Source organism: Balaenoptera borealis, assembly GCF_965194805.1.
Source record: "Balaenoptera borealis genome assembly, chromosome: 17".
In the NCBI taxonomy this organism is placed as follows: Eukaryota; Metazoa; Chordata; class Mammalia; order Artiodactyla; family Balaenopteridae; genus Balaenoptera; species Balaenoptera borealis.
In genome coordinates, this window is record NC_138876.1 from 81,495,668 (window position 1) to 81,518,937 (window position 23,270).

General features: G+C 43.5%; 1 protein-coding gene across 18 annotated transcripts in view; it reads left to right on the forward strand.

The window, feature by feature from the left end:
- LOC309614518 (uncharacterized protein) overlaps positions 1 to 23,270 on the forward strand; it is a 368,580-nt gene that overhangs the window by 72,363 nt on the left and 272,947 nt on the right. For all 18 annotated transcript variants that reach the window (XR_014236210.1, XR_014236211.1, XR_014236212.1 and 15 more), the window contains exon 2: positions 4,645 to 4,714. Coding sequence is in view for 2 of the 18 variants with exons in the window: in XM_082363023.1 (XP_082219149.1) it covers positions 4,645 to 4,714 (70 nt within the window). In the remaining 16 variants the exon portion in view is untranslated. The remainder of the gene's footprint in view (positions 1 to 4,644; positions 4,715 to 23,270) is intronic.

Consider the following 23,270-nt stretch of genomic DNA (forward strand, 5'->3'; position numbering starts at 1 on the left):
GACATGCCATGATCATTTAAATTTGAAAGAAATTTTAAGTATATTTATCCGAAGCAATCTGTACTTTTCATTTGCAAGAGTTTTCCCCAAAGCTTTCCAAGTTGCTGAAAGGTGATTTTTGGGTAACGCATTTTACTGTTCAAATACAATTTATTTCTGCCACCGGTTGTTTTTCTCCCTGGATTTTTGAGAAGTCGTTTTTGGACCACTTGATAGCCCTATATAAGCCTCCCCTTTCTGTGGTGTAGTTGACTCTGGTTTGACAATTCAGCAAATGCACAATGGGAGTTCACTGCATGCCAAGGGCTGTGATGTCTATTTTTTCAAGGAAAATGCTTAAGCCTGAGTGTGTGTAACTCTCCATATGTTTATTTAGGAAGATGCTCCTTTGTTACCATGACCATGCTGATAATTTTCCTTTTAAAGGATAGGCTTCAGGAAAACAAGAATGTTATCCTTGGGTGTATAGTGCTCTTTTAGGGGTATTTTAGGGTGATTTAATTAAATAAAAATTATTCTTGAAAAGTTTTTTGTGACAAGCTAATAATATAGCCTTTTGAACGGAAAGTTATAAATCTCTAAATTTAGTGAACCATGTCAGTAAATGTTTTTCTGCTGTGTGAAGCTCTGTCTAGCAGATCTAGCATAAGGTTTGAAGAATCTCTTTCTCATCCTGGAGTTCTTGTTTGTTCGTTCCGTTTTGTCAGTCTCCTGCACAACAGCCAAATCAGAAAGATTTCCAGAAATGCTTTTGAGGGACTTGAAAATTTGCTGTACTTGTAAGTTGCAAGAAAAATCAACAGTGACGTACAGTGCTGATAGATTATTTTCACCTTTTCGTTTGATTAAAGTAATTCTTCATCTTCTTAAAAAACACTGTCCGCTTTTCAACAAAGCTCATTTCACCATTTTTAAGTGAAGTCCATTGTTGCTTTCAACAGATTATTCATCTGAAAACATTTGAATATTTATGCACATTTCTATTCCTCCATCCCTGCTACAAAAATTCTAAATTGGAGAAAAATAAAAACAAAACAGAGTTTGTGCAACTTTCATATTCAGATCTAATTAATCAATAATTGTTAAAATTCCATTGATCCAAGAGAAGCTGTATGTCAACGACTCAGCCATCCAAGACCTTCTTGAGCAGTGAGCACATTACAATTAGGGACCTGAGTTTTTTTATTATTTTTTAAAAAATATTTATTTATCTTTTTGGCTGCATCAGGTCTTAGTTGTGGCACACGGGATCTTTCGTTGTGGCACGTGGGCTCTTCGTTGCAGTTGGGCTCTTCGTAGCAGTGTGAGGGCTTCTCTCTAGTTGTGGTGTGCAGGCTCAATAGTTGTGGCTCACAGGCTCAGTAGTTGTGGCTCGCAGCCTCAGTAGTTGTGGCGCACGGGCTTAGTTGCCCCATGGCATGTGGGATCTTAGTTCCCCGATGAGGTATCGAACCGGCGTCCCCTGCATTGTAAGACCGATTCTTAACCACTGGACCACCAGGGAAGTTCCACAGTTAGGGACTTTAGTGAACTTGGGGAAGAACCACACTTCGGAGCAGTGAGCTCACACATGTGACCGTTGGCCATTGTGGCGCTCTTTTGAGTATTGTAGGTAAATGAGAGTAAAGGTATTTTAAGCGACTCCCTGTTTTGACGCAGAAACCATGCGTGTTGATGAGTTGAAAGCTGGGAGGTCATGACTGCTCCACTCATGTGGAATGCTGAACAAAGAAACCGGAAGGACATTTGTTTAATTAAGGAGCGAGTGCTGCAACTTTCTTTTTAAAAAAACATTAAGGAGGTAATTAACATTTTTATAGAAATATTTCCATTTGTGGATTCATTAAGGACTCTGGGGAAAAAGCTGAAATTATTCTTGTAAAGAGGAGATGCTGTCCCGACGCTTTTTCTCCCGTTTAATTTATGCAATGATCATAGCATCTTCCTGAGTCACTAGAATTCACATCACACCCCAGCTCAAGAGCCTTGCAGCCTGCTGTGTTCAACTGAGACACCCAGCCTATGACACAAGACCTCCTACAGCTCTTTTCATCCCTCAGTCCTAAAACCTTGGTTCCTGTTTAGAATCAGTCCATTCTATAATATTAGCTCTCCTAGCTGTTCACGACCAATCCCATGCCCAGCAGGCACATGGCATTCTTGATTTCCATGTGTTAAACATTGCTAAGGATTCTTTGGGCTTCTAGGCTGGTGCCGTGAGTGGTCCACTCCTGACCCCACTGTGTTTCATCCCAGTTCTGGGGGTCTGGGGTTCTTTATTCATTGGCATGTAAGGAGTATCTCCCCAACAGTAAAACAAAGAAATTGATAAACAGCACAAGACAAAAAACTTCATCACTTGTAAATATGGTTTGGAAGACATCTTATTGCTAGTGCGATACTCAATGAAGAAACCTAGTACAATGAATTATGAGCAAGAAGCTAATTTTGGATAAGGTGAATGGGCAACATTGCCGCGGCTGGATCGTTACATGCTCAAGTGGGAGGATGAGACCAGTAAATGCTCAGCTTTTTCAGTAATGCGTGTCCATCAGTGATTTTTGTGGTGGCCTTTCCCAAGCATTTCGGGTGTTTACATAACGTAGCTATAGTGCATGTATGTCCAGGAGGCTAATTTTCTTTAGACTGAACACACCACCGGACTGCAGTTGTGCCCTACCAAACACAAAGGAGAGCACAGATTTTTCTCTGAAACAAAAGCCTTTCTGAACTCTTCTGAAATTCTAACATGTTTTGGTCCAAAATGTATCATTGATTCCCTTGGGCAAAACAGACTGAAATGTCTTAGGACAAATTTGCTTCTAGATTCATAAGAAAAAGTGCAATTGTTTGAGGATCTCTTTGGGAACTGTGGTTCATTTAAGGTTAGCTGAATTTGAGACCTGAGTTCCACTGAAAAACTGAGAGCAAAACATTCCTTTTTAGGACTTCCCTGGTGGTGCAGTGGTTGAGAATCCTCCTGCCAATGCAGGGGACACGGGTTCGAGCCCTGGTCCGGAAGATCCCACATGCCGCAGAGCAACTAAGCCCGTGCGCCACAACTACTGAGCCTGCACTCTAGAGCCTGCGAGCCACAACTACTGAGCCCGCGTGCCACAACTACTAAAGCCCACATGCCTAGAGCCCGTGCTCCGCAACAAGAGAAGCCACCGCAATGAGAAGCCCGCACACTGCAACAAAGAGTAGCCCCCGCTGACCGCAACTAGAGACAGCCTGCGTGCAGCAACGAAGACCCAACGCAGCCAAAACTAAACAAAATAAATAAATTAAAAAAGAAAAACATTCCTTTTGTTTGGTTTGGTGAACCAGCAACTAAGGACAGCATCTCTGTATATAAACTATTAACCAAGTTAGAATTAGTCTAATGATAAACTCCCAAGTAACGTTTACCTGTTCAGAAACATCTTGGCATCTACAAAGTGATACTGATCTCATCACTTACGAGCACTGAACAAATAAAAAACAAATCCCCTGGGCAGAAACTGTTGCATACGTGCTCAGGTTGGAGATACACTGAGCATTGCTGGTGGTATTTAAAGAGGAAATTTCTTCCACACTCAAATCCATGAATCTGTTTCTGGTGTGGTTCCTGTTTCCTAGGTTTAGCTTCTTCTCTGAATTACAGCTTCTTCCTCTTCTGACCCAGCTCTTGCAAATTCACCTTCTTGGGTCATTGGCTGAGTGTGTCCTTTGCAGTTGTTAACTGAGCATTGACTGGCCTTTGCCATCTCTCCCAGTCTCTAAAATTCCTTGGAGTTGGCCCCATTCCTTTTGTAACCTCTAGATAAAAAGATATTCACTTTCACGGCATTCACAGAAACCACAGAGATTTTTTTCAATTAAGTTCGGGTTTAATATTAAGATTCTGTATTTTGCAGTTCGGTGTTAGTTTGGGTTCAATCACTTCAGAAAATATACAACATTGTTTGAATCAATTCACAGTTTGTTAAGAAAAAAAAAAAACCCAATAACAGCAAACTTTGGTAGATTTAGAGAGGAAATAATGTTGCCATCCTCCAGTTGAAGGAAAAAGGCAGAGAAGGTGCTAGTAGGTTATATAGTTTGTTTCCAGTCACTTTTGGGGTAACATGAGTTGCAGTGTGTCTGTAAATCCATGACAGGGTCCTTTCCTGTGTGTAGATTTTTGGCAGCAACCATGGGAGAGCCGACTGTGAATGTTTTCATCCCCCGCACATGAGTCCTAATGGTGATATTTGCCAGCTTTGCAAATGTAACCCCCAGTTCAATATATTCAGTACGATGGACTGGATTTTAAAAAATTGTTACTGTCAAACTTTTCTTTTTCTTAGAGTAGTCGCTACCCGGTAGATGTGACCTCATCAGTCGGAAGTTTCGCACAACCATTCCAAGGTTTAGAGGCTAAGGCACTGATGCTCAGTATTTTGGTCCGGTATCACTCTGAGGCTCTGATGAGAGCCTTGGCGCTCTCCTACCCAGACAGTTGAACATATTGATATGAAATCAAAGTTTCCCTATATTTTTACGGAATCTATTAACACCCCAAAGCTCCTTGGGTCCATACTACAGTTTAAAAAATCCTGATCTAAGATATGTGGTATCTGTGCTAATTTATAATTTAATAAGATCTTGTATGTTTTCCAGGTACCTCTACAAGGATGGAATTCATATACGAGATAAGCAGACATTCAAAGGACTCATCCTTGGAACAGCTGTAAGTAATAAAAACTTCCTTATCTGACATTATGGTTCAAATAGAAGCTTTTAAAATGTCATTTTGGAATAGTTGAACCATTATTTTAAGCTTTGTTATGCAGCTTGAATGATTGAATATTCTGTCATCAGTTGGATAAAGGCCAGAAAGTGTGGTTGAGTTGGCATGAGGGCAGGAAGACAGACAGCTCAGCTGGAATCCCAGCTCTATGTTGATCAGTTGTGCATGAATCACAGATCTCTGAAATGAAGACATTTCTGCTCTGAGGACTGAGATATTGCATGCAAAGAATAGTTTATCGCTTGACACAAAATTGGCATTTTACTGATACTGGTAGTTGTGATTATTATTAATTTATGAAACAAGCTCATAGACATTTAACTGATATGGGAATCCCCAGAATATCTAATCTAAGCTCTCATTTTACAAATGATAAAACCAAACCAATGTTAATTTAAATTACTTGCCCAGGAGTAAAAGTTCGTGGTGTTACTACTACAACCCAGGCCTCCCTGCTGCTACCTCAGTTCCCTGTTTAGCATTTGCCACCTTACAGCTGGTTTCAAAAATACATTTGAAATCCCTAAAACCTTACATTCACCTGTCAGAATTTCTGTGTGAAATATGAATTCCCCAGTATAAAAAAGTCGTGTTACGTAGTTCCATTGCTACTGAACTACAATTTGATATTTTATTCTGAGATTTTTCTCATTTGTTAGTGTCTGTGACACAAATACTAATTTAAATTACTAAAAGTAATTTAAATTACTTTTCCCCATTGATCACAAGCTATGGGATTTTAAGCTCAGATATGTAAAATGCTCTTTGATTTGATTTGATTTGATTTTTTTAAATTGAAATATAGTTGATTTACAATGTGTTAGTTTCTGGTGTACATCAAAGTGATATATATATATATGTGGGTGTGTATGTGTATATATATATATATATATATATATATATATATATTCTTTTCCATCATGGTTTATTACAGGATATTAAATATAGTTCCCTGTGCTATACAGTAGAACCTTGTTTATCTATTTTATGTATACTAGTTTGTATCTGCTAATCCCAAACTCCTAATCTATGCCTCTCCCATCCCTTTTCCCCTTTGGTAACCATAAGTTTGTTTTCTATGTCTGTGAGTCTGTTTCTGTTTTGTAAATAAGTTCATTTGTATCATATTTTAGATTCCACATATAAGTGGTATATGATATTTGTCTTTCTCTGTCTGACATACTTCACTTACTATGATAATCTCTAGGTCCAGCCATGTTGCTGCAAATGGCATTATTTCATTCTTTTTTATGGCTGAGTAATATTCCAGTGTGTGTGTGTGTGTGTGTGTGTGTGTGTGTGTGTGTGTGTGTGTATACACCACATCTTCTTTATCCACTCATCTGTCAATGGACATTTAGGTTACTTCCATGTCTTGGCTATCGTAAATAGTGTTGCAATGAACATTGAGGTGCATACATCTTTTCGAATTAGAGTTTGCTCTGTATATATGCCCAGGAGTGGGATTGCTGGATGACATGGTGGTTCTATTTTTAGTTTTTTAAGGACCCTCCGTACTGTTCTCCATGGTGTTCTCTGCACCAATTTACACTCCCACCAACAGTGTAGGAGGGTTCCCTTTTCTCCAACCCTCTCCAGCATTTATTATTTGTAGATTTTTTAATGATGGCCATCCTGACTGGCTACAATGAGGTGGTACCTCATTGTAGTTTTGATCTGTGTTTCTCTAATAATTAGCAATGTTGAGCATCTTTTTATGTGCTTTTTGGCCTTCTGTATGTCTTCTTTGAAGAAATGTCTATTCAGATACTCTGCCCATTTTTTGATTGGGTTGTTTGTGGTTTTTTTTGATACTGAGCTACATGAACTGTTTGTATATTTTGGAAATTAAGCCCTTGTCGGTTGCATTGTTTGCAAATATTTCCTTCCAGTGTGTAGGTTGTCTTTTCATTTTGTTTATGGTTTCCTTTGCTGTGCAAAAGCTTATAAGGTTTGATTAGGTCCCATTTGTTTATTTTTTATTTATATCTATTGCCTTGGGAAACTGACCTAAGAAAACATTGCTACAATTTATGTCAGAGAATGTTTTGCCTATGTTCTCTACTAGGAATTTTATGGTTTCTTGTCTTATATTTAAGTCTTTAAGCCATTTTGAGTTTATTTTTGTGCATGGTGTGAGGGTGTGTTCTCACTTCATTGATTTACCTGCAGCTGTGCAACTTTCCCAGCACCACTTGCTGAAGAGACTGTCTTTTCTCCATTGTATATTTTTGCCCCCTTTGTTGAAGATTGACTGTAGGTGTGTGGGTTTATTTCTGGGCTCTCTATTCTATTCCATTGATCCATATGTTTGTTTTTGTGCCAATACCATGCTGTTTTGATATCTGTAGCTTTGTAGTATTGTCTGAAATCTGGGAGGGTTATGCCCCTGCTTTGTTCTTTTTCCTCAGGCTTGCTTTGGCAATTCTGGGTGTTTTATGGTTCCATATAAATTTTTGGATTATTTGTTCTAGTCCTGTGAACGTCATGGGTAATTTGATAGGGATTACATTAAATCTGTAGTTTGCTTTGGGTAGTATAGCCATTTTAACAATGTTAATTCTTTCAATATAAGTAGAATGCTCTTTGATTTTTAATTAATAGGACTAATAAATACCAGAAGGCTTTGATTCCTAACTTTGTTTCTGTCTTCAATGTGGCCTCTTAATTTCAAAAGAAAACTATTTGCCGTCATTCTATAACAAACGTGCCTCAAGAAATCTGGATTTTTCTTTCCTAGAAGGCCAAAGGGTTAGTTTATAGTATTAAAATATGATCAATCATCAAATATATTTTTAAAAATTATTACTGCTTCTACTTTCCCCCTTATTAATTTTCTTTTACATAAGCCATCCCTGAAGCAAAGTGTTTTCTTCATCTTTTCCTTTCATTTTGAATTGTGTAATGTTTTAGGTAATTTTTACTATACTGCAGAATCATCACAAAAACCAGTTAAGTATAAATTTTTTAATAACAACAACAACAAACAAAACTCTTATCACTGTGATGTGTTTTTCAGCAAATATATTTACAGATGGTTTATAAAAATTTGCAAGTGAAAAGTTGTAATTTCCATTTAAATTGCAAATACTTCTCATCAGCAAGTGCTTTATATTCTGATAATAATTACTGGTCTTACGAATATTGAGTAATGGCTAATGTTTAAAGCCATGGAAACAGGCAATTTTGCTTTCTATTTTTAAAGCATGATTCCATGTGCTTGTGAATCACTATTCAAAGAAGATTTTTGGTATCCAAAAATGTAGTCTCTAATCCTTGGAATTTTTCATAATTTTAATTATAGCTCTGAAAGTCAATTTTATTTCAGAGTAGCTTATTTTTGTAGTTTTCTCTACAAAACTAAAGTAGAACTTGAAATGCCCAAGACATTTTTTCATTAAGATCTATTTACACTGCCTTTCTTTTAATGATTCTTATTGTATATATCCTTTCTGTATCAAGTTCCTTTTTGAGGAGGGCGGAGCTGCATGATAGATCTTTGCATAGCCTTGCAAATAGTAAAGCATTTATTGCTAATTCTGCTGCTGACACAGTTGTTCACAATTAGTATAAAATACACCTTTTGGTATGCCTGTGGTCCTCATAACACAGTCTTTGACTCCCCGAAATGGGCATGGGAAATGAGGAAGAGATATTGAAGAAGGATTTATTAGTCTAATTCCTTTTTAAAAAAATCTTTCTGTCAATTGAAAATTTGGCAGACCACATACTTTTTTTTTTTTTAAAGCATTTATTTATTTATTTATGGCTGTGTTGGGTCTTCGTTTCTGTGCGAGGGCTTTCTCTAGTTGTGGCAAGTGGGGGCCACTCTTCATTGCGGTGCACGGGCCTCTCGTTATCGCGGCCTCTCTTGTTGCGGAGCACAGGCTCCAGATGCGCAGGCTCAGTAGTTGTGGCTCACGGGCCTAATTGCTCCGTGGCATGTGGGATCTTCCCAGACCAGGGCTCGAACCTGTGTCCCCTGCATTGGCAGGCAGATTCTCAACCACTGCACCACCAGGGAAGCCCCACATACTTTTTTAAAAAGCACTTTCCTGAGATATGATTGACAAAAAGGAGCCTGTGCATATTTAATGTGTACGAACTGATGGGTTTGGAGATAAGCATATACCCATGAAACCGTCATCACAACTTGTGCCATAAACATACCCATCACCTCCAAAAGGTTCCTCCTGCCCTCTTTATGATTATGATGATGATTATTAATAAGAACACAACATGAAATCTACAAATGGCCAACAAGTACATGAAAAGATGCTCAACATCACTAATCATCAGGGAAATGCAAACTGAAATCACAATGAGAAGTCACTTTATACCAGTTAGGATGGCTATTATTAAAAAAAAAAAAAAAAAGAAAGAAAGAAGGAAGGAAGGAGAGAAAGAAAGAAAGAGAAAGAAGGAAGGAAGGGAAGGAAGGAAGGGAGAAAGGGGGGAAGGAAAGAAAGGAAGAAAGAAAGGGAGGGAGGGAGGAAGGGAGAGATAAGTGTTGTGAGGATGTAGAGAAAAGGGAACCCTCATGCACTGTTGATAGGAATGGAAATTGGTGCAGCCAGTATGGAGGTTCCTCAAAAAATTAAAAATAGAACTTCCTTATGATCCAGCAATCCCACTTTTGGGTGTTTATCCAAAGGAATTGAAATCAGAATCTTGAAAAGATACCTGCACTCCCAGGTTCATTGCAGCTTTATTCACAATAGCCAAGACATGGAAGCAATCTGTCTACTGACAGATGTGTGGATAAAGCAAATGTGGTATGTACATACAATGAAATATTATTCAAGCTTAAAAAGAAGGAAATCCTGCCATTTCTGACAACATGGCTGAATTTGCAAGACATTATGCTAAGTGAAATAAGCCAGATACAGAAGGACAAATACTACATGATATCACTTATATGAGGAATTTAAAATAGTCAAACTTATAGAAGCACAGAGTAGCACAGAATAGTGATTGCCAGAGGCTGGGAGAGAAGAAAATGGGGAGGTATTACTAACCAAAGGGTACAAAGTTTCAGTTATTCTAGGTGAATAAAGCCTAGAGATCTACTATACAAAATAGTGTCAAACCACATTCTGCTTCAAGAATAAATGATTTTTTATGCTACATTATATCATTTTCTACATGTTGGTTACATAAAGAGAAATTTTGTAATTAAACCCAACAAAAGCTTAGACTAAAACACAAGTGTGTTATTTTAAGCATTAATAAGGCATAGTTAGGGACTTCCCTGGTGGTGCAGTGGTTAAGAATCCGCCTACCAATGCAGGGAATATGGGTTCGATCCCTGGTCTGGGAAGATCCCACATGCCACGGAGCAACTAAGCCCGTGCACCACAACTACTGAGACTGTGCTCTGGAGCCCGCGAGCCACAACTACTGAGTCCACATGCCACAACTATTGAAGCCCACGCGCCTAGAGCCCGTGCTCCACAACAGGAGAAACCACCGCAATGAGAAGCCCACGCACGGCAATGAAGAATAACCGCTGCTCGCCGCAACTAGAGAAAGCCTGCGTGCAGCAACGAAGACCCAACACAGCCAAAAATAAATAAATAAATAAAATAAAATAAATAAATTTAAAAAGTTATTAAAAAAGGCATAGTTATTTATTCAGCATAATTTGTTCTTATAGTGACTGTGTAGATGGTGCAGGGAAGAGTAGTTATCTTTATAAGAGTTATAACCATTGAATTTTTATGTAGGAAAACAGAATGATCACATATTAGGAGAGTGTATATTAAAATGCACAAACCTGTGAGGATACAGTGAATCTCACCAAACGTAAAGACCATTGCCTTCGGTATAACTTTCTGCTCTGTGTATAGCTGAACACCACCGGTAAGGCAGGTGGTGTTTCCAAAGTACAGACGACACAGAGGGTGCTAATGCTTCCACGTATCAGAGCATGAGCAGCTGGTGTGTTCTTTGAAAGCGCAGTTTAATATTTCTTGTCTTATTAGTCTATCAACCTGCTTTCCAGTCTTCATTCCACTGATACAGTAGACATATTTTCACTGATTATATTTTTCATTGCCAATGAATTTCCCTCTGTCCTTTCTTGTCTCCTTAGTAGGGCACCAGAAATCTCTTCTGTGGAAATGATACCTCATAGCCACATTCCTCATAGGACCACTGAACTAGAAGGGATGTTATTCGTTTTAGTCAGGCATTATCTTTTAACCTGCACTTCCTCTTCAGTGCATAACTTTATATTTCTTCCTGTTCCTTTTCTTTAGATATTTACTTATTTCTAAGTGGGATATTTGTTCTGGAGCATCTTTATTAGATAATAGCAGGCTTTCATACTTGCGTTAAGTTGTTTTGTGTAGCTCCGTAACCTAAATATAAATGTCTTATCCATCACCTACTGCAATTATGGAAGGTGTAAGAAATCAGACTGAACTCAGTTTGATCTGACCGAAAATGTGTGGCGCTTCTTAGCTAGTCTTGAGCTTCTCACTGAAAAATTCTAAACCTTAGTTTTCTTTTGTTGTTTTTTAAATGGAGATAACAATGGTGATTTACCTGAATGACTCTGTGAAGCACTTGGCAAGAGTAAATCCTGCAATAATAATACTTAAATACTTATTATATTTGTTACCATTCTTATCATTATTTTGTGATAATTATTTCAGTAATTACTTTCTGCACAACTTCTTTGAAGAAAGAGCTAATTTTTAAATGGTGTGTTTTTAAATACAAAATTAAATTTAGCCAGTGATACAAAAGTATCATTAACTTTATTTCTTTGACTTTGATCTTGTATAGTTTATCTTAAAGGACCTTCTAATTTTATTTCTTAAGATAAGCCATAACTGGCTGTAAATGCTAAAAAAAAATTTTAAACATGAAACATCCCCTAATCACAAAGTTAATGTTTCAAAGGTTTTATTTAAGCATCTTATTTTCTTTTTCAGAAACCTAATTAAAATTCTTTAAGAACCTAATGTTACAAGGAATTGCATACTTAGCATGATACTTTTGAATTTATAGATACTTTGAAAATCTAAACATTTTGACTGGAACAAAAGAATATATGAGTGAACTGTAGCAGTGGAGAGCAGATCAGTGGTTTCCTGGGGCCGGGGGTGGGCGGGGGTAGGATTTGCTGCAGAGGATGTGAGGGTATTATTTGGGGTCATGGAACTATTCCATGTCATAATTGTGGTGCTGGTTAAAAGACACATACACTGATCACAACTAATTTCTTTATATACTTAAAACTGGTGAATAGTTATTGTACGTAAATCATACCTCAACAAAGCTGACCAAAAAGGACAAATATAAATATCTCATTAATATTTAACAGATATTTCTCTGAATATACCCTCATTCCCATTTTCATTTGTTAAATCTGTGTCGTCTTATATAGTGGATGATAGTAAGTCTTGAAGTCAAAAAGTAAAATGTCTCCAACTTTTTCTTTTAGGAAATAGTTTGCATTCCCATATGCATTTTAGAATTAGCTCGTTCATTTTAAACCCCTCCCTCACCCCCAGTCAAAGCCCTCTGAGATTCTGATTGGAATTACATTGAATCTACAGATCAATTTGTTGGGGCGTCTGTCACCAAACACAAACACACCATACATGTATTCAGACCAGGAAGAATAAAATGGGTTATTTTTAGTAGAACATTTTAGTTGCATTAATAATGTGGGTAAAATCATATCACATCCTCGGCGGGTAACATCGCGTGTACCTCGGGTAGAGCAATCAGGCAGCTCTCCTGGGACCTGAGGCACCTGGGGGCTAGTGTGCATCTGTGGGGACTGCATATTTGATCTTATTTTCTGAGCATCATTAAAATTCAGTTTCTAAGCACCTCTCTAGGGATAGTTCTGTTCTTCCATTATTCAGTTGTGTCTTTCCAGCTGGCTTTGTGATCCCGTCTGAGACACGCTGGCTGGGAAAGCAGTGGTACCATGTCCCCTGTGGTCAAGACCCAGAGCATCCCACGTGGGGGCAGGAGTGGCTGCCTGCCAGGGCATCATCCAGCCCACCCCACACCTTCTTCCCTTTTCCTCGCTGACATGCCCCAGCAGGAGTTTCACTCTGGCGAGCCCTCTTTTGGGCACTGCCTGAAAAGGAGGCTTTGAGGACTTTTCCCTCTCTGTACCATCCCAGATAAAATCTGTACGACATAAAGAGTAACCTGACTTTGAAAATGTCCAAGTTTGTTCTTCAATAGGAAGTGTATGTTAGGAACAGAGGCATTCTCTGATATCCTTGGGCTCTCTGAGGTCTCCCAGGGGAGGCCCAGACTCTCACACTGAGAGCCGGGTCAGTGCCGGGGATGGAGCATCTCCTGTCTCCGGTCCCTGTGCCTGCATACAGGGGCTTCTGCTCGGCGGGGATCAGAGGGAAGGAAGGCCTTGGTCGGACTTCAAGCGATGTCTGGAAGGTAAAATGATTCAGGGGTCTGAGCAGGTTTGGAAGTCATTCTGTAAACAGAATCGCTGCCACTTCATCTGCGTCTGCGTTTTTGATTGAATTTCTTTTTCTGACTTATGTTTTAAGAGGGCAGTTTGTGGATTAATGTTCTCAGGTTAAAACTTTCATCTGCCCTGCAATGAGCTCGCACGTGTTCCCAAACCACAGGACACCCAGCCTGGCAGCCTGTTCGAATCAGCCGGCGAGCTCATAGAAATAGCGTGTCTGCCCCGCCGCCCCCCCCCCCCCCCCCCGTCCCCCAGGGCATCAGAGGCTCAGGAGGAGGATGCTGGCGGCATCCTCTCACGCTCCCTGGAAGAGTCTAGCAGCAGTCGGGGTTTAGAGTCACTCTCTCCACCTTAAAGGTGTCACACAGCTAGAGATGCTCGCCAGTCTTGTCGGGTTTAGGTTTCCTTTTTTGTCTCCAGCCCTTTCCTAACCATCGTCACCCGTAGTTCATAAACCATTTTGTCTGTAAGGCAACCTTTATCTGCAGAGAAGCTGTGCCGGCTTCCAGTCAAGTAAACAGTGAGGCTTAGGTTTTAAGTGAATTATGGTAAATATTTGCGTTCAGGTCCTGCAGAAATAGAAACCATCACCATGTGACCTCTCACGTGTTTCTCTGCCCTCCCCCCTGCCCTGATGCCCCGGCCGCTGGTGTCACTTTCCCATACTCATGTCCCTTCCTGATGTCACTGCACAGAAGCCTCTGGGACCTGGACCCTCCAGTTCTGCTTTGTGTTGCAGAGAATATTCACGTTGGGCCAGCCCACGCAGGTCTCATAAAATATGTGATATGTTGTCAAGAAAAAAAAATCCAAAACTTAAACAGTAAATGCACTTAATGATTCTTCAAAGGAAGACTTGAGTTATTTAACAAACGATAGGCCTTGACAACCCACCCTGACCCCAGGCACCGCCCCTCTCTGGGCTCAGGATCGCATGGCAACTCTTCCTCTGGAGCCTCCCCGAGTCTCCTTCACTTTTTTTTAATTTTATTTTTTATTTTTATTTTTAAAAATTTTTATTTATTTATTTATTTTTTATTTATTTATGGCTGTGTTGGGTCTTCGTTTCTGTGCGAGGGCTTTCTCTAGTTGGGGCAAGCGAGGGCCACTCTTCATCGTGGTGCGCGGGCCTCTCACTATCGCGGCCTCTCTTGTTGCGGAGCACAGGCTCCAGACGCGCAGGCTCAGTAGTTGTGGCTCACGGGCCCAGTTGCTCCGCGGCATGTGGGATCTTCCCAGACCAGGGCTCGAACCCGTGTCCCCTGCATTGGCAGGCAGATTCTCAACCACTGCGCCACCAGGGAAGCCCTCCTTCACTTTTATCTCCCCTCTTTCCCAGTCTCTTTCTTTTACGGCTCCGCTCACAGTTTTGTCCCAGAGAGCCTGTGTTCTCACGGACCTTCTGTCCTCTTCCTTCCTCCTGTGTGTGTCACCACGTGCACGTTACATTTCGAGTGACACGAAACTAAAGAAATGGCTCAGGTGAGAAAGGGAACTCGTAATCCAAGGACTCGACAAAGGAGAGGTTTAAAAAAAAAAAACCCCTCAAGGAACAAAAACCAAGGCTTTACCCTCCACTCCTGCACAGACGGCAGCGATGGTAAGAGCCCCGCACCCGTGTCAGGGTCCTCGTGGCCACCTGCTGAGGACACTTCGTGGCATTAAGTCTGGCATTAGCTGGGAGGTAAGCGACGCCGTCAGAAAGGTTAGAAAGAAGAGAGACAGTTCGAAGTCAGTGTCTCGTGCGTCGCTGCACAGCGAGCGGGGGGAGGTAAGAAAAGAAGGAGGCCCTTGGACACGCCGGGGGCCTTTTCATCGCACCGCTGGGGGCGGGTTGCCGCAGCCCGGGAACAGGCGGCAGCCTGGGTCGCTGCTCACACAGCGCGCTCGCACCACGAAGGCTGCGCCAGCCAGGATGCCCGCGGCGCCGGGGTGCACACCTGGCCGCCGGGCGGCCTTCACGCAGGGCTTCACGGCGGCGCCTGTCGGAGGTCGGAGGGGAGACAGGGCGGCCGCCGGGTGTGTGCTTGGAGCTCAGGACAGAGGCCCCGATGGGCGCTCGGCGCCCGGGGGCCGTCACTGTGGACGCGGTGACTAGGCGGGTGAAGCCGGAAGGGAGTGGAGATCCGCGCCCGGCTCCTAACTCACTCAGACAGACGCCTGGGGATCCAGAGACAGAAGGAAACCGAGGGGAGGCTCAGCAACGCGGGGGACCGCAGGAACCTGGAGAAGGTGGTCCAGAAGGCCGCGTGGTCGGGTCTAAGGCGCGGCGAGCCCCTGCGTGCTGTCCAGGGGTCCAGACGAGGACGCACGGGGAGCGGGGCCTTCGCCCACCGGGCCCCCGTGGCCCAGCAAGTCTCTCCAGCGCGGACCCGGGGCAGGGCCCACGGGATGCGAGTCAAGGGTGCGGCGGGTGCGGAAGAGAGGACCACAGTGATGGCTGCAACAGCTGAAGAGGGCAGTAAAAATGCCCCAAATCCAGAACTCTGAAGAACACTTTTGCTCTCACGTAGTTCTTTCCGATCCTGCTGTGCACATGTGCACCTGCGATGGATGTGATGCGGTGTGAGTGAGGATAAAGGGTACGTGCAGTCTTAGGTTGGGCTTTGTCTTAAGCTTCATATTTATAATGTTTTTAGCTGCGTTAGTGTCCTAGTGCTGCCGTAACAAACTGCCGCGAACTTAGCAGTCTAAACCACACACCCACACGCATTCAGTTTTTTACAGGCCTGTGGTCAGAATTGAGGGTGGTCTCACCTGTCTACTGTTAAGGTGTCGGCAGGGCTCCTGCTTCTCTGGATGCTCTAAGGGAGAATCGTTTCCTGCTTGGTTGGGTTTCAGCTGAATCCAGCTCCTTGCGGCTGTAGGACTGTAAGCCGAAGGCCCATCCCGGCCTCTAGAGGCCGCTGCACCCCTCGGCCCGGGGCTCCCGGCCTCCACCTTCAAAGCCAGCAGAGGTGGGGTCTGTCCCTCTCAGACCCTAGTCTCTGCTCGCTCTTCTGTCACGTCTCCCCATGGACTCTTCCTTCCTTTTCCATTTTTTAAGGACTCCTATGGTTGGATTTGTCCCACCCAGATAATCTGAGATAATGTCCACATTCCAAAGCCCTTACCCTTAATCGCACCTGCAGAGTCCCACGTGTCATGTAAGGTAACACCGTACCCCAGGTTCTGGGATCAGTGCATGAACACTTTGGGAGGCCACTATTCTGCTTCCACAGTAACACTAAACCTTTTTTTTTTTTTTCTTTAAACATCTTTATTGGAGTGTAATTGCTTTACAATGGTGGGTTAGTTTCTGCTGTATAACAAAGTGAATCAGCTGTACATATACATATATCCCCATATCCCCTCCCTCTTCCATCTCCCTCTCACCCTCCCTATCCCACCCCTCTAGGTGGTCACAAAGCACCAAGCTGATCTCCCTGTGCTATGCGGCTGCTTCCCACTAGCTATCTGTTTTACATTTGGTAGTATATATAAGTCCATGCCACTCTCTCACTTCGTCCCAGCTTACCCTTCCCCTTCCCCGTGTCCTCAAGTCCATTCTCTATGTCTGCGTCTTTATTCCTGTCCTGCCCCTAGGTTCTTCAGAACCTTTTTTTTTTCTTTTTAAATACCATATATATGTGTTAGCATACGGTATTTGTTTTTCTCTTTCTGACTTACTTCACTCTGTATGACAGACTCTTAACTCCATCCACCTCACTACAAATAACTCAGTTTTGTTCCTTTTTATGGCTGAGTAATAGTCCATTGTATATATGTGCCACATCTTCTTTATCCATTCATCTGTCGATGGACACTTAGGTTGCTTCTGTGTCCTGGCTATTGTAAATAGTGCTGCAGTGAACATTGTGGTGCATGACTCTTTTGAATTATGGTTAAACCTTCTTTGATAACACAATTACTGGTTCTGTATTATTAGCCATATGGATGTATTATGATTAATTTTAAACATTTATTATTGGAGGTCTGTATGTTTTCAAATTGTGTTGTTTTAAGTAGCAGTGTGGGGATATCCCTTCGGCCTTCATTTTTTTTGTTACATCCTTAAGTGAAATCATTTATGTCTTTTTAACACCAGGTCCTTTCCTTGGTGGCAAGAAACCTGGGCAGGCCTGTCACTTTCAGTCCCAGGGCAGTTATCTAAATAACTTAAGGATGCGTCCAGTGGCCTTTTTTATTAGCATTTTAATCCACTCATGGTTGTAACAGTGCAGCGGCTCCTGGTGTTTCCCTTTTCCCAACCACCTTGCACACCACCACCAGATCAGACGCACAAGCGGGGCACCCAGTGCTTTAGCTCCTCGGCCAAGGTCAGACGGCTAGTGAGCGGAAGTCCGGGTCCAGATCCGCGCTCCCAGCCTCTACACGTGCTGCCTGTTCTGCGCTCCTTTCCTGATGGCCTCTCCATTCAAAGCCAGGTCAGAGCGGCCTCTGTTTCTCCCCTCTGGCTTCCCACTCTGTGCGATCTCGTCACCCCTCCCCGTGGAGGCTTCTGCTTCTACCTGCAGGTTGGAAGGATCGTGGGGGTCCTGTGTGTACTACTAACCACCACGGTTAGTTAGCAGTGACTACCACGCGGCCCACGCTAGGTGTTGACGTGCAGAAAACTAGCGGCCACTTAGACACCTTTCCTGAGCCCGGGACCGTAACGTCTCCAGGGCATGAAGATAGTAGCTCCCCACGGACTTGCTGTAAGGAGTAAACAGGGTGGTTTATATAAGGTGGCCGGGCCAGTGCCTGGCAGACAGTAAGTGACACAGAGGGGTTTGCTCTTGTTACTGTTAAGGTGACCCTCTTGGAGGAGTGAGCGTTCGCCGGGTGCAGACTGGAACTCGAGGGTGGAAAGCAGTTCGGGGGGGCCACAGCAAGCAGATGGGAGCACGAGGGGACCCGTGAGGCCAGGCGCGGAGGCATGAAAGGCTGGTGGGTGGGAGGCTTACAGAGCTGCCTTCTCGAAGGCGGGAGGGCCGCGGAGACCCAGGTCGCGGCGGGCCTGTGCTGAGGGGTCCCGTCGCTAAGGAGGTGCTGAGAAGCGATTGAACCAGGTTTATACACATTTTTTGGTGGCCGTTTAGTAAATGTCTGCATGCGTCCAAAGTGAGAGGCAGGTAAAGAAATTAGTTAAAAGCATAGTCAGAATGAAGGCAAGTGCAGTGGGGACAGAGCGGTGGGGTGGGAGCCCCAGCGGCCCTGGGTGGGCAGGGGCTGGAAGGGGGCCGTCAGCCGAGCCCACAGCAGCGCTGAGCCCTGGGTCAGGCCCCGGAAGGGCCGTGTGGGGCACCCATGCCGGGCTGGGCCGGAGGGGCCCAGGGGACCCCCGGGGGGCGCCTGGCAGGCAGCGGGCAGTGCGGGTCCGACCCGGAGGAACACGCTGGGGCGTCGTCAGCATAGGGGGGCCGGGGGGTCGCGTGGTGGGTGAGGCTGTGTCGTGGGGTCATCGGCAGCCCTGTCTTCACAGGGCACTTAACCGGCGGGCACGGTTTCCGTTCGGTCGCGTCGGGAAAGACTGATTAGCAGGGCGTGCTGTGCGTTTGGAGGCGCAGACCTTGGTGGCAGCAGGGACAGCCGAGTAGCGGCAGAAGTAGACCTGGCGGGGGAAGGTGGGAGGGAGGGGCATGGGAACAGGTGGTCGAGGTGCCTGTGCCAGAAACGGAAGCTTCGCTCACCGGCCGGGACACCGTTCCTCACATCACTTGCAGACGGGGCTGCAGCCTTAGCTACCATGTGTCAGGCAGAGGTTTACACGCGCTTGGCGCAGCAGGCTGAGTGTGGACACGGACGCTGCCCGCGTGGCTGTCTCCCACTGTGACACGGTGACGACCCCCAGCTCCTGTTCCTCGGTCGCGCTGGCCGGACGGCCCTCTGAGGCGTGGTTATGCCCCTTGCCTCCTGCAGGTGGCGCTGTGTCCTCACGGTCCCGGCCTCGGCCCCGCAGCTGCCACGCCGGGGACGCACCATCCCTCCGCCCCAGCCTGCCCGCCCAGAGCGTGCTCCTTAGCGGGGTCCCGGGGGTGCGTGCGGCATTTATCCTTCAGCGACACTCTCCGTGCGGTGAGGGGCAACACTATACATGGGGTACAGTTTCAGACGGAGAGAGACCTGGATTTTTGGTAACTTTCCCTCCCTCCCCAGATTTGTAGCAACTAGCGGGCTGTCTTACACGCAGCAGCCCACCTGGGTTGGGCGTCCTGTTTCTGATTTGCACAACTCTGTATAACCAGTGTTGGTGTTTTCAGGCTCAAAATCAAGCGTGAGTCCTCGAGTTTGCCAGGTCGTGTGACCGTCTGCGGTCATCATCCAAGTGACCCTGAACGTGACACTTTCTGGTTTCCAGCGATCACCTGATGAGGGCAGTGAGGTGGCCACCGGTTCCCGAGTGGGAATCACGGGGCTCATGGCAGTGCCTTTGATGCGCTGTCCCGTTGAACCTGGCCCCCCCCGGACAGCACTGGCTCCACCTGCCTTCTCTTAAGAGGGCGCCACGTTTAGAACTGTTTACTGAAACAGTTGGGAAAAGAGATGTTATATTAAGCTGGATACATATTTCTGAGTGTGTGTAATTATAGAAAGGGAGAGAGAAGCAGAAGAATGGGCAGCCCCAAAATGTTACAGTTGGTAATTACCGGGGGGTGGGATTTTTAAGAGTTTTTTTAAAATGTACTTTTCTGCACTGTTTGAATTTTCCTCAGGCAATATGTCATTTTTTAAACAGCTTTGTTGAAGTGTAATTCACATACCATAAAGTTCACCCATCTAAAGCAATATGTGATTTTTACAAAAGCCATGACACCATTAAAAACCACAGGCAGGTCAGACCAAAAAAAAGATGGGCTTCACCGAACATGCCTTCCTGTGCTTTTCCTGTGGTGGGAAAAGTCATATGTTTGGAGAATTTTAGAAGACTCTTTTCGATGAAGGTGACATATCAGCTCAACCACAATTTTTAAAAGCAGAAGCAGAGTTTGCTTTAAAATTGTTCTTCTTTCTCAGTCCCCTGGGATTGCACCGTATCAAGAATAGTTCAAGCCGCCTTTATTTCAGTAAAGCAGGGTATGCAGTTCAACAATTTTAGTGTTTTCTGGAATGGTTTGGAACTTTTGCATTTCTAACCTTAAACTTTTTCAAAGATTCCAAAAGTTTCGAGATTGCAGCCTTGGGTTGGAAAACTCCCAAGAGCAATTTCCTATGAAATTGTGCTGTTTCTATTTCAGGAGAGAAACGGTGACCACATAATAGAATTTGATGATTTCCTATTCAGTAACTAGGTGCGAACTGAAAGTAAAAGAAGCTTTTCAGAAATGCATTCCAGCTCTTCAAACGATACCTTTTGAAAGACAAGTAGAGAATTAATAGAGGAAAACATTTTATATTAATGGTTTATTTTTTTTGTTTTTTTTTTTTAGTTAAATGTTGCATCCTCAGAAGAATTTCACATCCAAAATGAAAATGCAGTGTCACACATTTATATGATGTCCTTGATTCCACGCTAAGTGGGAAGATTTGCCTAAATGTTGAGAGTTGTGACAGTCTTTGAAAAGCCCAGAGAAAGGGATTTGAGGAGGTGTTGTTTTTTTTTGTTTTTGTTTTTGGTTTTTTTTAATTGAAGTATAATTGACTTACAGTATTATATTAGTTTCAGGTGTACAACATAGTGATTTAATATTCTTATGCATTACAAAATGATCACCATGATGTCTAGTTACCATCTGTCATCATACAAAGATATCAAAATGTAATTGACTATATTCCCCACACTATACCTTTCATAACCATGACTCGTTTATTTTATAACTGGAGGTTTGTATCTCTTAATCTTCCTCATGTATTTCATTCACCAACCCCCTTCCCTCTGGCAACCACCTGTTTGTTCTCTGTATCCATGAGACTGTTTCTGTTTTGTTATGTTTGTTCATTTGTTTTGTTTTTTAAATTCTACGTGTAAGTGAAATCCTACAGTATTTGTCTTTCTTTGTCTGACTTTTTTCACTCAGCGTAATACTCTCTAGGCTCATCCACGTTGCTGCAAATGGCAAGATGCTATCATTTTGTATGGCTGAGTAATATTCCGTTGTGTATATGTACCACATCATCTTTATCCATTCCTCTCCTGATGGGCACTTAGGTTGCTTCCATATCTTGGCTATTGTAAAGAGTGCTGTAATGAACATAGGGGTCTATACATCTTTTCAAATTAGTGTTTTAGTTTTCTTCAAAAATATACCCAGGGGCTTCCCTGGTGGCACAGTGGTTAAGAATCCTCCTGCCAATGCAGGGGACAAGGGTTCGAGCCCTGGTCCGGGAAGATCCCACATGCTGCGGAGCAACTAAGCCCGTGCGCCACAGCTACTGAGCCTGCGCTCTAGAGCCTGCGAGCCACAACTACTGAAGCCCGCGCGCCTAGAGCCTGTGCTCCGCAACAAGAGAAGCCACCACAGTCAGAAGCCCACACACCACAGGGATGACCCAATGCAGCCAAAAATAAATAAATAAAGTAAATAAATTTATGAAAAAAATATACCCAGAAGTGGAATTGCTGGATCATATGGTAGTTCAAGTTTTAATTTTTTGAGGTACTTCCTTACTGTTTTCCATAGCAGCTGCAGCAATTTGCATTCCTACCAACAGTGCACGAGGGCTCCCTTTTCTCCACACCCTCACCAACACTTGTTATTTGTTGTCTTTTTAATAATAGCCATTTGACAGGTGTGAGGTGACTGTCTCATTGCGGGTTTGATTTGCGGTTCCCCAGTGATTAGTGATGTTGAGCATCCTTTCATGTGTCTGTTTATGATGTGCTGCATTGTGTTTAGCACTTTGCATTCATCTCTTTTCATCATAAGAAACCAGAGTGTTTCAGAGGAGTGAAATAAATTATTCACGTTAGGGATAGTATATAACAACGTATAGAAAGATGATTATATTCAGAACAGGGTCATACATCAGACGGTGTAATTCTTATCATAGCTTGTGAGTCATGAGGAAGCTGAGTGACCTGTGCTTGTGAAATGTGGTCACTAGACGTGGTGCCCACCTGCCCTGGAGCCTGCCCTTGTCCTGCTGCAAAGCCCCTCTTGGTCTCACGTACACCCTTAAACTGTCTATCCAAGGGTCTGGGCTTGGCAGTGTTTCTAACATGAATCTGTAACCTTGGAGATTTTCCTGTTCTAACCTTTATTTTCACCTGTGGAACATCAGAGAATTTTCTGAATTCTTTCTGGGATTAAAAAAAAAAAAAACAACCTAGCATGATCTAGTTCAGTTCAGTTCTTGCATCAATTTTAAATTCTTCCCCGTCCCTTGCTCAGGCTCCCTCTTGGCCAGAGGGACCTGATGTACAAAGGGGACAAGTTCACATGCACCCACCTTAAGCTATGACTCTGGAGGTCTTGTGGCGAACAGCTGACTGCTGCCACATTTGGGGGGTAGCTGGAGATGCGGCTTGCAGCAGTGCTCCCGGATGGTGCTCGCTGGCATTTTCTCAGAAGCGTCACTTGGTGGTCTTGAAGGGACTTGCAGCGTCATCATGCTCAACCCTTCCATTCTTTTTTGCATTATTGTGTTAACTGGAACTGGATATGTTAACTGATTTTCTCAAAGATTACCAGGCACATTAATGGCTGGCCAGAATTGGAAGCCAGGATTTTAGACCACCAGTCAGTTATTTCCTAGGATGCCGTAACTGCCAGGCCATGCTGACTGTGTACACAACTGATAAAGAGAAACTGTTATTATTTTTTTAACATCTTTATTGGAGTATAATTGCTTTACAATGGTGTGTTAGTTTCTGCTTTATAACAAAGTGAATCAGCTATACGTATACATATGCATATATCCCCATATCTCCTCCCTCTTGTGTCTCCCTCCTAACCTCCCTTTTCCCACCCCTCTAGGTGGTCACAAAGCACCGAGCTGATCTCCTTGTGCTATGTGGCTGCTTCCCACTAGCTATCTACTTTACATTTGGTAGTGTATATATGTCCATGCCACTCTCTCACTTCATCCCAGCTTACCCTTCCCCCTCCC